Source organism: Phalacrocorax aristotelis, chromosome 1 (assembly GCF_949628215.1).
Source record: "Phalacrocorax aristotelis chromosome 1, bGulAri2.1, whole genome shotgun sequence".
NCBI lineage: Eukaryota > Metazoa > Chordata > Aves > Suliformes > Phalacrocoracidae > Phalacrocorax > Phalacrocorax aristotelis.
Window position 1 is genome coordinate 210461735 of NC_134276.1, and position 18679 is coordinate 210480413.

At 44.5% G+C, this 18679-nt stretch overlaps 1 protein-coding gene across 1 annotated transcript in view; it reads right to left on the reverse strand.

The window, feature by feature from the left end:
* ELAPOR2 (endosome-lysosome associated apoptosis and autophagy regulator family member 2) overlaps positions 1-18679 on the reverse strand; it is a 106524-nt gene that overhangs the window by 33994 nt on the left and 53851 nt on the right. Inside the window, exons 3-4 of the mRNA XM_075081525.1 lie at positions 3327-3522; positions 2562-2709 (exon numbers count right to left, since the gene is read on the reverse strand). Coding sequence (XP_074937626.1) covers positions 2562-2709; positions 3327-3522 — 344 coding nt within the window. The remainder of the gene's footprint in view (positions 1-2561; positions 2710-3326; positions 3523-18679) is intronic.

The window sequence follows — 18679 nt, forward strand, 5'->3', positions numbered from 1 at the left end:
TGCTATCTGGTCAGACCTGGCTGCTGAGCATCTTGTCTTTGCTGCCTCCTCCTTCTCCTGAGCCCACCAAGATGCAATTCTCTAAAATCCAGAGGCCATGGGCTTCTAAGTCAGAGGGAGGTAGGAATGGACAGGCCAAAGCTAGAAGACAAACTGCTTTCTCTGCAGCCAATATTTGCTACGTCTTTGGCTCCCTGACACCTGACCTCCCTAGCGATGAGAGTAACGTTATCAACAGATCAACAACATGCCATGGAGAGTCTGCCCCAGCAGAGGTGTGAGGTTGCGTGTCCCTCACCCAGATCCAGTGCAGCTCAGCTGCCTTTCCTTGCAGCAGGGTTAGCTGCATGGCCTCACAGCGGTCCACTTCTTTCTTCTCATAACTGTCTTCTCTGACGAAAAAAGTATCAAGTCCCTTTGAGGCACAAGTTCAACTACTCAGCTTTTATTCCACCAGGAAGAAAGGCCAGTTCAACACTTTCAGGAGACCTGGGGTCAAGCATCCTCCTCAAAGTTGCTCCATGACAAGACTGAAATAAGTCACATAAACTCACATCCTCCAAAGCATCTGTGCACTTAATTCCCATTTACATCAACAGCACTGAGGAAAAGAGGTGAGAAGAAGCACCTAAGTAGAAGGTAGATCCCTAATTATGTCATGCAATCTGAGCTACAGCATCTTTGTGCCTCTGTTCCCCTTTGCAAGAAGAATATACAGTATCTTCTCACAAGGTGTAAAGGGTTTCAGTACATAAAAAGAGCCTGCGAAGGGCAGGCTGCAGAAGCACTGGGTATCTAACAAGAAGTGTCCACTCTTGCTTCCCATGTTTGAGCACACCTCCTCGCTTACCCTCAGACCAACAGTGCAGCCACCTGTGCCTGGAGAGCCCAAAAACTTCACCGTTTCCCAGCAGCCTGCAAGCCACAGCCACTGAAATGCCATTGTCCAGAGCTAAAGTGTCTTTCTTAAATACATTTAAACACAAAGACATGCTGAAGAGAAAAAATGGACTTTTAGAAGAGCATTGAATATGGTTTCCCTGAAATATGAGGCTGACTGGGACTTATTTACCTGGGCATTTCTATAAAGGATTGCACCACTCACTGCTTCTTGAAGAGGGAATGATAGATTTAAGGGGGTGAATGAGTGGGATATGGATAAAAGTAATATTCAAAAAGCTATTTTCAAAGTCAGTGCTCAGAGAAACAATATATTTGCTCCACTGCAGGAGTAGATCAGTCAGTCAGTCAAGCAACTGGAGCTAGGATTCATCATCGTGGTACATTCACCTGACAGCAGAAAGCATATTTGCTGCTTTCTTCCCATGAAGAAGGCAGGATAGTCTAATATAAAAGTGAAATGGCTAAATAGTATTGCCTGCACTGTCTGTTATCAAAGTGCAATAAACTGCGCTAATATAGCAGCAAGAAGGTGCCTCCATAAGGTTATTTTTGTCTTCCTTTCCCTTCTTTACTAAGGATAAGGATACTCCACACTTTTCTCTGAGCTTCAAGAAACATTAACCAACACCAGCTAAGGCTTCATGCTCCTGTGAGATACCATGAGCTGTGTTTTTCAGATGAAAACCAGAGCTCACTGGACAGGAAGAAAGAGTAACAGAGAAGAGTGAAAAATTCCAGTCATCTCCTGCTCTGAGTTGCCCTCTCATTAAGTTTTTTTCTGTCCCAAATGGCAAGTACAGCATGCCAGGGAAAGCAACCTGTTGGTGAAGGCTTCCAAAGCGTCTCAGTGATGTGGAGCATTTGCACCACACTGCTGAGCCTGGTGCTGGCCCTGCTCCCTGGGCCCCAACCAGTCCATCCACATGGGCAGAGCAGGGCTGTCCTTCCCACTCAGGCCCCTGCTGATCAGATTGCTTTAGTAATTTGGGTACACCATGGTGCAAGCCCAGCCAGGCTGCTCCCTTTTCAGAGGTAATGACCCCCAGCCCCTCCATTTCACAATGCAGACACGTTCTCAGAGCCTAATTCCTACTGAAAGTCATGTGAATTTTAACTCCTAAATCTCTTTGGAGATCTAGCTTTTGCTTTTTTTTTTTCCTTAAAGGATCACCTTTTCATTTCTTCTCCTGCTTTTCTTTTCATCTTAATTGCTATGACCAGACTGACCTAAAATTAAAGCAAAGTTTTCTACACACCAATGCCTTGGAGCACTTCAGGTTCTGGATACCTACCCCCGAAAAAAATCTTTTTAAATGTCAAGTCCCTTTAAAGGCACCTCAAGTCAAACACCCCCAAACTGAAGCATCTACCACCAACAGTTGTCTCGTAAAAGGCTGGACTAACAGGGCTGTCATGACCCCTAATGGAAAAATCCCAGTGCATGGTAGATAGGATCAGTTTAGCCTGAGTTTTGAAGCTGAAATAAATGCCAAAAGGCAGCACGAGTGACGGAAGGAGAAGACGACTTTATCTTGGTCAGTAATAGCAAGCTATGGACATATGGGGAATGTAAAGGGAGAAAAAAGCAGATTCTAGTGGTCTTTATCTGGATTGAATTCTTACAATATAAGGTTGATTCACCATATAAAAGGCCTTACAAAAAATTCAAAGAAGATGTTGTTGTCAATATACTGGTATTCGAAGAAGACAGAACCAGATTTCTTCAGGTGCACAGCATAGATGAGAGAAACTGTACAGTCATCCCTGTTCGACTCTATGTAATTCCCTCGAGGCGTCCATGAAGAGCTGATGAATATAAACAAAACAAGGCTCAGCTGAGATCACAGATACTGAGTTGACTTTTCTTACACTACTATACAAAAGGATGTTACTAAGAACCCAGAATCCTACAATAGCTAACTGCAGTGATTTTATAAATTTATTACTGGATTCCCATTTATTTTTCATATAAATATAATACTTTTCATTAAAACCATGCATGGGGAAAGATATGGTACTAGAAATTTAGGACCCTGCCTACATAGGAAAGGTTTATTATCCATAGGTTCAATATACTTTCTGTTACATTAAGAAACAGCCTTCTGCAACTACCATGGGTCTCTAAATAGGCTGTGAAAGTACCTTTTAGCCACATTTACTATACCTTGACCCCAGAGCTTCCTAGCTACAAACAAGAGCAGCTCCAGGCTGTACTTAGACTCACTAGCTGCCGATGAGCCTGGGGAGACTGTGATGACAGCAAAGAGATAACAAAAAAATTTTGCTTTCCAGCCACTCTTGCCATTACTGGGGGTGGTTAACCTCTGGAGAGCTTAGATAAGTCATTAAGTTGGCTTCGTCCTGCTGAGCTGTCTCAGGTTTACCCATGGCTGTGTAACCCAGATGCAAACAGAACTTCTTACTTGTTGCAGCTGTCAGCTTTATTCTCAGCTGAGCCAACTGCCGTGTCCATGAAAGTCGCCACGTTGGAGAATCCTGCCGGCAGCTCATCCCACTCATCAAATTTGATCCCACTGCCCAGTGAGTAGGTCCCTTCTGCACATTTGCTGCACACCTGGTTCTTCATCTCCAGGTACTCGCCAGAGGCACAGGAGAAAGCTGGGGAGACAATCGTTTCCAACATATGAATGGAGAAATTAATCCCAATTGATTTCAATTCATTTTTTGCTGCCCATTAATTAAGAGTGGACCGTCGCTAAAGGGAACGAAACCGGAATGCCCCAGCCCCAGGAACACAAGAGCTGAACTACCAACACTGGCTACAGAATTGAGTTGTTCACCAGTGCCTGTTTTTTCACTGATGTGGCAGCACTGAAACCAAACCTCAGATGACGGCTCCCGATCTGCAGCTTGACGCTGTTGGCAAAACAAGATTTTAGAAACAAAATGTCTACCCACAGATTGTGTCCAAAAGCAATTTGTGAAAATAAGGACTCGTAATACAATTCTCACCGTTGCTCACCCACCTGTTCCTCCTTGAACTCAATTAAACTCACAAGCACCCAAGAGCCAGGGCAGGCTCATATCACCCGCTGGTATGGCAGCTAAGAGGAGTGCACAGCAGCCTGCTGATGGTAAAGCAATACTACAAACCTCAGCTGAGAGTTGCAGACCTAACCCAAGGCTCTCCCCACATTTCTCCTCACATTGTCTGCCTATTAAGCCTTGAACCTCTTGCCTGATAGACCAGGTGGGTTTGAAAAAGATCACCAATGGGCCTGTGTCTTGCAAATGGGGATCTTTGACTAGGGTGATATTAGCATGCTGAGAAAATAAACACTGGTTGCCAGGACAGCAAAGGCAGTACTCAAACATATGTAACCAGGGAAAGTATAATTTGGAAGGAAAGTTCACAAAGTGCTTTTTTTTACTGATGTCACTAGAATGACTTACTTGAAGTTACTATATATCCCTTGTTCCAGTCTGATCACACCTCTACCTGCTAAGGGAAGAATATTCCCATTATATAGAGGAAACCTGGGCAGCGGCTGAAGTCCTGTATGCCCACAGAGCCCCGTATCTGTGCCGGGAGTCATTAACTCCTGCACAGATGCTCATTTCGATGGCAGACCATCCCACTTCCCCCCAGGCTCGTGCTGCACCATGTCCCCTCTGAGACTGAACATTCTGGATGGAAAACAAATGCGTGCTTTCTGCAGCACAGAATATTTCCTATGTTGCTTGCAGATTTCTAAACATAACTGTGCTAGTCTAGCAAAAGCAGGATCAGAGCAATGTGCACAACTCGCATCCCATTAAATGGTGGGGTTTTTTACTTTTTCACACATGCTGTGTTGTGTAGTGGCAAATATTTCATACACTCACTTTGAGACACATAAACTCACTAGTCTGAGAAACTGTAGGACAAGACCAGACTGCTAGCCAAAGTGGTGAAATTGGTCCAAAGCAACTGATGCCAACTGAAGTCCCAGCATATGCAGTTTTATAGATGTGTTGATGTTTAACTGCAGAAAAACTTGTCTGACTGTGAGTACTTTGATAAAGACATGACTGTGAAATACCAGTTTCCATCTGAATCCAACTTCAGTCCAGGATCCCATTTCTGTGCTGGCTCCCACAGCATTTCCTTGTGTAATCACCCTTGACGGGCAATGCTGGGATGTAGATAAAAGGTCCATTTTGATGGTAAGATCTGCCAAAGGGACATTTTTCCCTCTTGGTCCTATCAGCATACTCTGAGTTTGAACCAGTGGACTTCAAGCCAACAAATCTGTTTTTCTAAACCCATTGCTCGCTGGTAATGGACCAAAGAGGAAAGTGGGGAGCATCCTAGGAGGGACAGGTGCTGGGGTGGGTATATGCAAGGAAATCCTGCCAGAACAGATTTCTGTAAAAGTATGACAGACAGGCAAGAAAATCCACCCTCAGTGGGGGCAAGTGGTTTTTCTGTAGGCAGTGGCACATGATAGAGTGGTACGGCTAACATCCCATCTGGCTACCTCTGCAACCTCAGCTCAAGCCATAGGATGTACCTGCAGCTGGGGTCAGAAACACAGCTTTCTTCAGAGACCCGGAGAAAAGTAGTGAACACGTCCCTGTGTGTCTGAACTGAGACCACACATTGTACAGCCTTTCACCCTAAATGAATAAAGGTGTCCTGACTCACTGCTTTAGCACCATTAATTAATACTGCTATATTTTCTCTTCTTTTGAAGGGTGCAGAAAGAAGCCATCAGGAAGGGAAGTAAAAAAGTGAGCTCTCTCATGACATATTCAAATGCTTTAACAGTGTCAACATTTTTTTTAAGAAAGTTAAATAGCAGGCAATGGAGAGCACTACTTAACCACAAGTTCCAGATTTGTGAATTTCAAATAAGGAATCAGTAACTGCAAGCTATTTGCTGCCACAATGAAGATGCAGAAGGCAGCAGAGCCCCCTCTTCCATTGCAGTGAGGCTGAGCGGAGATTATTGCTTTTACTGAACTAATATCTTTTAACTCCTTTAAACCTGATCATTTTAGAGAAAAAAAGGGTATAAGAGATCAGGCAGGCTGCCACACAGGACACTGCCATCCATTGCTCACCTTCCAGGAGAGAGATGAGCCTTTTTCTTATTTAGGTGGGAAATTACCTTCTTTCCTTTTTCTAAGAATCATATTTCAAAGGCAGCAGCATTTCCCGTCAAAACACATAGGTCTGCAAGCAAACTAGCTCTGAGCATGCCAGCTGCTTGCCAAGTTCAATTTGGGGCTGAATGTGGCTAATGGCAACACGAACCACTTTCAACATTGAAACAGATGCATTGTTTGGTCTCGTTCCAGGTGGTCAAGAGTGGCTGGAGAGGAACAGGGAGGAAACACGGCATGTGATGGGTATGGAGATGGTTTCCTCTCCTAGTGTCATAGAACTTGCTCTTCCAGCAAAGGGGGAGACCAAAAGCCAGATCAAACCCCCTTTAATCTAAGCAGCACTGGGTCAGGAGTCCTTCCCAGCTGGAGGCAGGCAGGTTGTGGCTGTTCCCAGAGGGACCCTGCAGAGCAGATGTCCCCTGCGATGGGCCAGGAGGCACTTGCCCAGGGTGGGGACAGGGCACAGGCGGATGATCCGCCCCAGGGCACTGGCACTTTGCCTTGCTCATGGCTGCTCCATCTCACTAAGATGTACCTGACCACCAACCAACCTCTTGTCCACAGAAACATTGACATTATCGCAGCACCGCTGTCTTTGTGGGGGTGACACACACAAGAGGCTGTCAACAGGAAGGACAGCATCACCACATAGGAGGTTAAGGTGTGATGTGAAGCTTCAGGAATCTAAATCATATATTTTAGGTGTGTGCTCTGATTTGTCCTCCACTAAATCCTCCCTCTTGCTTCAGACTCCAGACGGAAAATTAGTCTCCTAGCTTAGAGGTGACCTTTCTGAACACTATCTGACACTGACCCCAGAGCCCATTTGTTTAAGCATTTGATACCTAATTTTTGGAGAAAACATATCTATTGAATCACTTCTTACATGTCTTCCTTGTTTCAGAAAACAGAACTAAGGCTGCTAAATCACATAGGCAAGTCTGAAAATCTTTTCCACAATTGACACTATGGATCCTGTTCGGACATTACTATTCCTCTCCCTCTCAACTGGTCCTATTACACCTTTCAAATATCAGTTTGGGTGCCACACACCAGCTTACACAGAGCAATGCACATTGTGAAGACTGAATTTGATCTTCTTCCTTTCTGTGAAAAAAAAAACCTGTGACACTCATTGAAAGGTTTCATGACTTGCCCCATTGTGGGCATTTTTAAAACGGGGAGAACATTTTCAGAGGCCGTTAGGAACAGCACGACATATGGTGCTGGATACACTGATGCCTTCAGTAGCTCCAGTGAAGCCGATGCAATTATTGGTGCTTTCCAGCTGTAGCTTTCTTAAAATAAATACAGAACAAAGGAAAAGTAAATATGTGGTTTGTATAGGCAACCACTCTTGGTCACAAAAGATACTGTAAAGTACTATTAGGTAGACACTGCCACAGGCAGCCACACACATTCATACATGCATGCAATAAAGCTGACACCAGATTCACTTCACAAAAACTTAACAAGAGCCACAGTACTAATACCCACTGAAATCATTGTGTAAGTCTTGTCAAACAAACCTCATTTCATTCTTTAAAAGGATTACAAGTCGCTTGATAAAGGTGACTGAGTGGATGTAATAGACTTAGGGTTTCTAATACAGCTAATTTAGTTTTGCATGTCATTCTGATGAATAACGTAGTATCACACAATGCCAGTAAGGCCCATCTTAAATGGATTAAGAACTGCCCGAGTAGCAGATCTCAGGCAGAGCTGTCGATGGGAAAGCACGACTGAGCGGGGGGAAAGGGCCAGTTCTGCCTTCCCCAGGACTGAGTCTGATGGCTGTCCACTTTTTTATGAACGATCTGCAGGCAAATAGAAAAGAAGCAGTATTAGTGGGTGAGAGACTGTTGTCAAGCCTGAGCCCACTCAAAGTCAGTGTGTTTTAAAAGAGTCAAAGGTAAAGACACACTGCTGAAGGCAAGGGGTGCCAGACCTGCCTGCAGAAGGCTAAAAAGTATCCCAGAAAGCAGCAAGCCTGAGGGTCAGAGTGGACCCACCATTCATCAAGAGCTTCCACTGTCAAGATGTGCAAAAAGGCACTAGTGAGATCTGTGGATATATTTAGAGGTGGAGGAGAGATGTGTAGGATGAAACGTGTGTATTACAGGCAAGAATATCATTCTAATACTGAATATAGTTGTGATTCAGCATTTTTTAGGAGGTCAATGCAAAACAAAAGGACTTTAAATGTTTTTAAAATTAGGGGTAATTTCTTGTAGTGAGACATCTGAAGTGCTTAGTCTATTTAGTTTATCAAAAGACGATTGAGAGTCAACCTGATTAATACATAAGCCTCTCCAGGGGGAGAAAACACAGATCCCACTGGACTCTTTAATCAAGCAGAGGACTGCATAAGAAGAACTACCTTCTGCAAGTTGAACCCAGACTAGTTCAAATTGGAAATAACACCCACATTTTTAATAGGAAGAATGACTGATTGCTGGAACAATCTGTCACTGCATGTGATGGACCCTTTGCCTCTAAAGTCCTTTGTACCGTAACTGGCCACCATATGGAAGAAAAGCTCACGTCAAATACAAATTACCAGCGTCAGCCTAACTGGATGCATTTTAATGGCCTGTGAAGTCAAACTAACAAATCTAATTAATCCCCCTCCTTTTACACTCTGTGAGTCAAGTTATGGTATCTTACCTCCTTCCTGGGACACATCATGGATGTGGGGCATCCTGAAGCAGGAGCCCTGCCCACTGTGTAACCACTTCCAGGGAGTGCTTCCTATACATTACTTTGCAGATCTGATAGCACTTTACAATCACTTTGCAGACTTGGAAACAGCTCCCTAGAGGGGAAAACAGACCAAAACCAGGCTTGCCTCATTCGGCCTTTGGCTGCAAGGCTCCTGGGTCACATTCTGCCTTTTAGTACAGCTGTGGCCTCAATATTAGTTGGCACATTCCTCTTCTAGTAATTTATCCTAACAATCACATGTTGCTTAACTTCCTGATACTGGGGGTCAGGACAGGCTTCTCACGAACAAAACTAGACTGAAGAGTAGATCCTCACATGTGTATTAACACTCTACCACTTCTGAAGTTTGAAACCTGCCTCTAGAGTGTTTTCTCATGTTAAATATCTCCCAGATACTGCCATGCTGTGAGAAGGATCAGAATATTTGTGATTTCACCAGAAGATTAAACAAAGCTGCCTCAATGCTCTGCATCCTACAGCATCAAATTGATAATATATTCAGTTGCTTCCCTCTTTATACAGCCCTGGTCACTTAGTCTTACACCTTCCCTCAGCTAGCTTCCCATCCCACACTGCTTGGACCCACTACTTCTACCTCTATCACTCTTCTCAGCAGATGTCTTTCTCCAAACATTTCTCACTTTTGATACCTAAAACTATTGCAGTTCTTCTGTTTATTCTGCTGCCACTGAACATGGGCACGTTCATGTGTACCCTTCTGTGTGCCGCTGGCTCTCAATACATTACAATTTAAAAAAAGACACAGGAGTGGATTTTGCTGGATTATAACATTAGAAGGGGGTAGCAATGAAGCAATTTCACCTAAACTAGCGAAAATACACAGGAAAAGTAATCTCAACTACTGGTTTTCCATCTCTCCCCCCTCCATTCCCATGTTGTTCATCCAAAGCCCCACTGCCTGCAATTCAGGTGAGATGCTGCCATGTCCTGCAGGACGAGTCTGGACTGAGCTATCCTAGCCTCCCATGGGCAGAAGTGAAAACTGTAGCTCAGAAAGGAAATATGAGGCTGGCAGCATCCCACAGTTGTCCCTCTGAACAGCTGCTGCATTCAGCAGACACGTGCCACAAATCTGGAGGGGAAGATGTGGCCAATGACAAGTACATAGAGGCATCTGTTCAGTGATACCCTGGGACATCGGGGTCCACACAACATGGAACCAAGGACCAACCAAAATACAGGATGAGGAGAAAAAAAGAAAGCCAAAGGACGAGAGGAAATCATTGCTTCATTATTAATGTTTCCTATAATCTCTGCCAGTTTCAGAATGTCGTCCATGAATAATTTATACAAGGCTTCTCCAATAGACCGTGAATAATTGATGTTCGTTTTCTTCAGTCATTATATCACAATGTGTTATCAGGAACCCGACTGAATCTTAATTTAAGAAAAAAGCCTGTCAATGCTGTTTAGGCTTGAAATGTGATCACACTAAAGCTGATGTAACTTGGGGAAAAGTACCTTCTGTGGAGGAGACCCTTCCTTTTCTTAAGGGTAAATAATTTTTCCTTTTAGCCAAGAAATTACAAAATAAAGCAACACTTTTCCAGTTCACCTCTTTGACAGGAATAGTACCATTTCCCCCAGCTGGCCTGACACATAGGATGGTTTTATTACCACTATTTTTTCATCATTTGGACACTGAAAGGTGTGGTTTTGGAATGGGAGTACTCAATAAATTCATGAAAGTGTTGGGTAGAGTGGAGGAAGACAGTCATCACCAAGAGGTTTGCTGCCAGGGTTACAACAGCCATCCTAATGGCTCAGCACTGGCGATGGCAGGAAACATACCTCGAGGTGAGTGAGTAGCTGTCCAGGCCCCACTGACTTCATCAGGCTTATTTTGACTGTTTACCAACCAAAGTGGTTGGTGCAAATAGCTTCTAGTGCCATCTGAGATATCATCTGCGCACACACGCGCGCGTGCGCGCACACACACACACTTGTGCTTGCCTCTCATTCCTCTACCAAGCCATAGCAAATCTCAAGGTCTTGCCAGCGGCTTTCCTGTCAAAAGAGAAGTCAGTGACTCAGAGGAAGCTGTGTTTAACTGATTTAATTACATCATGTACACAAATAGGGTGAAGAAATCATCAAAAGGCACTAAGGTCAACATTTCTCTCGGAAGTCTCAATGCACACATCAACACGCAGTTCCCAGTAACCCTTCTCCAGGAAATAAACTCTGTGGATTCAGTGCAAACTTTTCTGCTTTTTTTAACTATTTACCTAGAAGAATCTGTGCTTCAAAAAGCCAACAATGGGACTTTTTTTCTGGAACGACAGTGTATTGCTCATGCACAGAGGAAAATATCTGGGAAAATTACTTGTAAAACTCGGGTATCTCTCAGGGTAAAAATATGCATTAGGAAAACATCCAGTTGGAAATGCCATGGCCAAATGTAGCCTCGAGCCTCAGTCCTGGTGATAAATAATGCCATCAATAGGACTCACCTACCTGACTTGAGTTAGAACATGCATTAGCAGGGATGCTTTAAAAGGAATAGGAATAAACATCTGCTTGAGTGCTTTGCTAAATCACAGCCTTTTAGTAGTGACTCTCAAACTGTGCCATGCACACCACTGCTGGCTAAGCACCTTTGCTACATGACAGACTTGCATTAATTCCTCAGGTTCACAGTGATCCTCAGAGCAGCCTCTGCTGCTGTGTGCTAGACCCCTCCCCAGTGGGCTCTAGTGGGAAAGCCTTTCCTTTTCCTTTCAGAAAAGACATTAAAACTTTCCTAGAGATACAAGAGAGACACAGGTAAAACTGAGTTGCCCAGTCCTGCAGGCCATACACACAAAAATGCCCCATAAAGATCATGACTCTGAAACCTGCTTCTTGCACATCTTGCTGTTCGTGTCAGAGAGGGTTCCAGAGACTGAGTTATATCATGTTTTTCTCTGTCAGACATCTTTAATTGCTACATGACAAGGCCAAGGGTCAAATCCATGGCATATCAAGAAATCTCAGATTCCCAGATTTCATGCCCATTAAGAATCCACTTTTCGGTACTTAGGTTTGAGAGAGCAACCTGTCATATGTGACTCTCATATGTTGACAGGCAGCTTCACGGGAGCTATACAACTGTTCAAAAGAGAGGGGAGAAGGGAAGGTGTTAGTCAAAATGAGGGAGGAGATCAGCATATACCATTTGAGTGAGCAATCTTAAGGATGGAGGAATAGAAGGGGAAATCTTCTGAATATATTTTTTTAACATTGTCTCAGAATAGTGCTTTCCTACAGCTCAGGATGCCCGACAGCATCTGTCACCTTATGTAAGTATGTCTATGTGCATATGTCAGATCTAAATGACATGGTTAAACACCAGCAGCCATTAATAGCTTGACCTCATTATTTCTTCCAAGGTGAATATCCACGGAAGCAATATCTGAATGACATTGAAAATGAAAATAATATTAGTATATCAAGGTTAGTGGAGACAAGATCCAGTGCTTTCAAGCCACAAAAGAAATGAGAATGGATAAGTGCCTAGTCCTCTAGGAGCTACACTGATGTCACCATATTTCCTCTCTTCAGTTGAAACAAAGAAATCCGAATCACTTCAAAGCCCATTAATGAGACCAGAAAATAATCCTCAGTGAACATCAAATAAAAAAGGAAAAAAGCTTTTCTGATGATTTGTTAGGATACACATTCTTGCTTCACAAGGCTGTACTCTGGACTTATATAAGCCCTATGGAAAGTATTTCTTACATGCATTCATATAGGAAGACAATGACACTGTCATGAAAATTTTTGTGATTACATAACAAACTATTTTGAGATATAAATAAATGTGACTGGGTAATAAATAGCACCATTCTCGTGGGAGTATTTGTATGTGTGTTCACATCCACATGTGCAATAATGGAAACATGAAAGAAACTACTAAAACTCATCATTGCTATTTTCAAGTCTTCACCAGCCAAGTTTCAAAAATCTCAGTAAAACTCCGGAAGAACCAATTCTTTAGCACAAAGACTGCACAGAACTTGCCTCAATGAAAATCTAGCTGACAATGAACAGATGTAAACTTTATGTCAGAAGGCTGTAACAGAAGCACACAGGTTTTGCCAGATGTATAACATTCATTTTATATTATCCATCCACACGGATATGTACGTGCATACACTGTATGTTATAAAATTTGCAGATGCCCACTGACTTCAAGGGAATTAGGAGCAGACCCACTTCTTACCTGCTTGGGATACCCAATCTTATTAGAGATGGAGAGAACATCAAACTCAAAACCTTGTATTTAAGTTTTCTGCTACAAAAGCAGAATGTTAAAACTTCTGCAGATCACCTAAATTGCCTTAAAGTGTTATAAAACCTACAACCCTTAAAAAGGTCATTTGCCCTAATTGTGTCTGAAGTGGGCTGCAATTAGCAGGAAGATCCATATCTCCTCCTGTGGTATCCTAGGAGCAGATTACACAAGTTAGAATAAACTCAACAAGCACAGATCAGTAGCAACAAATCAGGACAAATTTTGGTTTCAAGTCTCGGAAAAGTCCATTGCAATTAAGGACAATCTATTTTCTGCAGTCAGTGGAGCTTTTCACACGCTTACCTTTGGCACACACTCACATGCCTTGCCCCAAAGCTGAAGCGAATTTCTGGTTTCAAAGAAGTTGCTCCCGCTTTAGGGGCATTAGGTAAAGGTGGAGTTTGCCAAGCAGAGCCATTAATAACTCCATGGCACCAGCCTTGATCAAGTTCTCCCATATTATCAATATTTTTTGTGTTTCCTTCCTTAAGAAATCTTGCTGATTAGTTATAACTGGCATTTGGATGCTGACTATACCAGTGACTCTATCAGCACTTTTTCCCCTTGAACACGGCAAATTCAGCTCCTTTTGAAGTTGCTCTATTATTCTCATTACAGTTTCTTTATTAAGTACATAACGCCACTAAAATTAACAGATATTTATGAGATAAGGTGCAACCTATTCTTGTTTAGGATGGCAAAAAACAACTCATAATCTGTGGTATAAGAAAGTTAATATTAAAAAAGAATTTGAGGTCAAAATGTGAATTCTTTAAGCCCTTTTTGGTCACTAACTCTGCTCAGACAAGCATATCAGTGCACCTGGGCACAGTAAGGGCACATTCTGAACCAGGTATTTGGGTTGTACTTGAGTGAAGGGAGGTGAAGAAGAGAGGAAGGAAAGGAGACATGCAAGGAAGGCAGGCTCCAAATTCAGACTTTTAATTTGAGTGTAAAACATGCAGCATATGGTCAGGCTGGCAGAAAAGCCTGACTGTGGCCGCTGAAACAGACTGCTGCGTAGTATCAGCGGGAGCACGATGCCAAGTCCTGCTCCCACTGCCAGGCCATGAAAGGTCCCCATTAGGCACTGCATACGGCCCCCACACCAAAGCAAAGGGCTTTCAGAGATTCCAGCCATATGGGGTTGCAGGCAAAAGCTTAGCCCTGAAAGCAAATTCCTCCCATTGACTGCCATAAATATTTTCCATTTACAAAGCCAAGCACACTGCCCTTATGGCAGTGATCCTTATCAGCTAAATTCCCTTCCTGCTATCAGACTCATGAGGAGATCAGAGTGAGATCTGTGGTAATTAAAAATGAACAAGACCAAATCAGTTAAACTCATTCCTGACAGTCAAGAAGTAAGGGAGTGATTCAGAGAGTCTGGATTTTGCCAAGGGAGGCTGCTCGCCCTTCATGCCCCCAGCACAACACTCCCTGCCTCCATGTATGTACCTTACCTCCAAAACAGTACTGAGAAGATGCCTGGACGGGACATCCTAAACATGAAGCTGAGGAGAGCCACACAGAGTAGTTTTAGGTCTAATAAATATTGCCTCTTTCCTAGCCAAGATCCTTGCTGCACTTTTAATGCATCTCTTTGCAGGATCCCTTGCAATCATGACGTGCCAGTGTCAAAAATATGACTCATCTCTGACTAAATACAGGCATGACAGAGGTGGCCGAGCTGTCTGGCATGGCCATGCAGTGGCCTGTCTGGAGGCAGCCCAAACCCATGGGGTAAGCCTTGAGGTACCACACTGTGCGGAAAGGCAGAACGCAGGTTGACATCTGGATTTGGAGTCTGAAAGCAGCAATGGCCACAGCCCCTCAGAGCAAGGAAATCAGAAAAAAAGAGGGGAGTGAAATATGGAAAAGAGCATGTTGTCCCAGTGCATTGCAAGCGAGCTAATGTGCTGCAGAGCTGCTCCTGCACCCTCCCTCCCATATCTGGGGTCACTGCATAGCAGGACTTCCTACAGCATCACAAACATCTGTCATGTGAGGTTCCTTCTTTCTTCCTACCCCCCACCTGGATGGTAAAGCTGTTGTGAGGAGGGTGCCAGGAGGAAAAGGTGGTCTCATCATGCTGCTCTGTGCTCAGGGCAAGATAAAGTAAAAAAAACCTTTCATCTAATACCCAGGTCATAGAGCAGCCAAAATATGACAAACCTTTCGTTGCTGAACCCTATGACTAATTCTTAGCGGACCCTGCCTTCTCTGCAGGTAAACTGTGCTGATTAAGTTTCTGAAGACCCAAAAGAGACAAATAATGACATGCTTTGGAGACTACAGCCATTTCGGGGAATGCTGGTAGCTATTCTCAGCGGCTCACAGTCAGCTGTGCTTTGCAGGTCAGCCTGCACTTCAAAATGCAGCAGAGCACAGAGATATCCAACCTAATTTTAAACGGGTTCATTCAAATGAAAAGTAGTAAAACACAACATCCTGAAAATGAGCACATCTCAAGACACTGACTGAGCTCCAGTGCCACAGTTAGATTGCTCCAGATATGTGAAGCACCTGAGCTAATACATTTTTAGCAGTCTCAGATGTCTTTCCGCTCCACTGGAGACCACAGTCTAGACATATTTACAGAGATGACTGGAGACATTTAACATATTGTTATACCATCTTTTGAATTCCTAGCTCAGGGAAAATTTAAAGAGCATGACTGCTAAGCATTTGGAAGTGGGAGAAGTTGGTGCAGTATTCTCAGGATCAGGTGACAGCCTGCAAGTCACTTCTGTTTTCGTGGAGCAGATATTCTCAAGCAGCAGGCGTTTCTGAATAGACGAAAACAACTGCAAACAGTACATCATTAAGTCAGCAGCGATGGCAGATGTGTTCCAAAAAACCCCACATTCTCACCCAGATTCTCCAAACCCAATGTCCTAACTCCCACCAAGGACCACTGAGGGCTCTGCCAACCTTAAGGAGACAAAAAAAGTCATAAAAGCTCATGCTGCTATACAACTGAAACTCTTTTTTACAAGCAGACACAGTTGGCTCAGCTATATCTCAGGAGTAGCAGATACCAACCAAAACTTCTGAAGCTAACAGATCTCCAAAGCTGGAAAATGTCCTGCCTGTGGTGTTTGTACTGTGGTCCCCAGCTCTGCAGGATGTAGGACTGAAAGAGATACCTAAGGGAGTCCAGGACTCTACCAAACGGGAGGATGAGTCCCAGTGTCAGAATGCTCTGGTGTAAGGTAGGAGCTACAAAATGTAGCAGAATCTGAATAAGTTTGTAGAATGATCAGAAAGACTCATATCAAAGGATATGCCGTATGTTTTTCTTGATAAAATAACTCTAGACCTATGAGAAAAGGAAGGCATCCCATCAAGTCATTAATTACTTGGAGAGATGTGTATGCAACGCCTGGCCAAGTCTGTAGGACAAATCCCACTCTGTACATGATCCACAGAGAAAGTGCATTGTAGCAGCCCCAAATACAGAACAGTTCACAGAATCATAGAATCATTAAGGTTGGAAAAGACCTCCAGGATCATTAAGTCCAACCGTCAACCCAACACCACCTTTCCTCCTAAACCATGTCCTGAAGTGCCATGTCTATGCGGTTTTTTAACATCTCCAGGGATGGTGACTCCACCACCTCTCTGGGCAGCCTGTTCCAATGCCTGACCACTCTTTCAGCAAATAAATTTTTCCTAATATCCCATCTAAACCTCCCCTGATGCAGCTTGAGGCCATTTCCTCTCATTCTATCGGTCGTACTTTGGGAGAAGAGACCACCACCCACCTCGCTACAACCTCCTTTCAGGTAGTTATAGAGAGCGATAAGGTATCCCCTCAGCATCCTCTTCTCCAGGCTAAATAACCCCAGCTCCCTCAGCTGCTCCTCATAAGACCTGCTCTCTAGACCCTTCACCAGCTTCATTGCCCTTCTCTGGACACGCTCCAGCACCTCAGTGTCTTTCTTGTCATGAGGGACCCAAAACTGAACACAGTACTCAAGGTGCGGCCTCACCAGTGCCGAGCACAGGGGCACAATCACTGCCCTGCTCCTGCTGGCCACACTATTGCTGATACAAGCCCAGAAGCTGTTGGCCTTCTTTGCAACCTGGGCACATTGCTGGCTCGTGTTCAGCTGGCTGTCGACTAACATCCCCAGGTCCTTCTCTGCCAGGCACTTTCCAGCCACTCTTCCACAAGCCTGTAACGTTGCATGGGATTTTTGTGACAAAAGTGCAGGACCTGGCATTTGGCCTTGCTCAACCTCATACAGCTGACCTCAGCCCATCAATCCAGCCTGTCCAGATCCCTCTGCAGAGCCTTCCTACCCTTGAGCAGATCGACACTCCCACCCCAACTTAGTGTCATATGCAAACTTACTGAGGGTGCCCTCGATCCCCTCATCCAGATCATTGATAAAGATATTAAACAAGACTGGCCCAAAACTGAGCCCCAGGGAAAACCGCCCATGACTGGCCACCAGCTGGAGTTAGCTCCGCTCACCACAACTCTCTGGGCTCGGCTGTCTGGACAGTTTTTTACCCAGTAAAGAGTACACCCGTCCAAGCCATGAGCCGCCAGCTTCTCTAGGAGGATACTGTGGGAAACAGTATCAAAGGGTTTACTAAAATCCAGGTAGACAACATCCACAGCCTTTCCCTCATCCACTAGGCGGGTCACCCTGTCATAGAAGGAGATCAGATTGGTCAGGCAGGACCTGCCTTTCATGAAGCCATGCTGCCTGGGCCTGATCCCCTGGTTGTCCTGCACATGCTTGGTGAGCTCACTCAAAATGAACGCTCCATAACCTTCCCCAGTACCAAGGTCAGGCTGACAGGCCTGTAGTTCCCCAGATCCTCCTTCCGGCCCTTCTTGTAGATGGGCGTCACATCAGCAAGCCTCCAGTCATCTGGGACCTCCCCTGTTAACCAGGACTGCTGATAAATGATGGAGAGTGGCTTGGCGAGCTCCTCCGCCAGCTCCCTCAGTACTCTTGGGTGGGTCCCGTCCGGCCCCATTGACTTGTTAGTGTCCAGGTGGTGCAACAGGTCATGAACTGCTTCCTCCTGGATTTTGGGGGTTTGTTCTGTGATCTGTCCCTGTCTTAAAGCTCAGGAGGCTGAATATCCTGGGAATAACTGGTCTGACTGTTAAAAGACTGAGGCAGAGAAGGCACTAAGTACCTCAGCCTTCCCCTCATCATTGGTGGCAATGTTCCCCTCTGCATCCAATAGAGGATGGAGATTCTCCTTGGCTCTCTTTTTGTTGTTAATATATTTGGAAAAACATTTTTTCTTACAACAGTGGCCAGACTGAGTTCTAGCTGGGCTTCTGCCTTTCTAATTTTCTCTCTCCATGACCTAACAATATCCCTGTACTCTTCTTTACTTGTCCGCCCCTTCTTCCAAAAGTGCTAAACTCTTCTTTTTTTCCTGAGTACAGCAAAAGCTCCCTGTTCATCCAGGCCGGTCGTCTTCCCCACTGGTTCATCCTGCAGCACTTGGGGACAGCCGGCTCCTGCGCCCTTAAGACTTCCTTCTTGAAGAAAGCCCAGCCTTCCTGGATTCCTTTGCCCTTCAGGACTTCCTCCCAAGGGACTCTCCCAACCAGTGCCCTGAAGAGGCCAAAGTCTGCCCTCCAGACGTCCATGGTAGTGGTTCTGC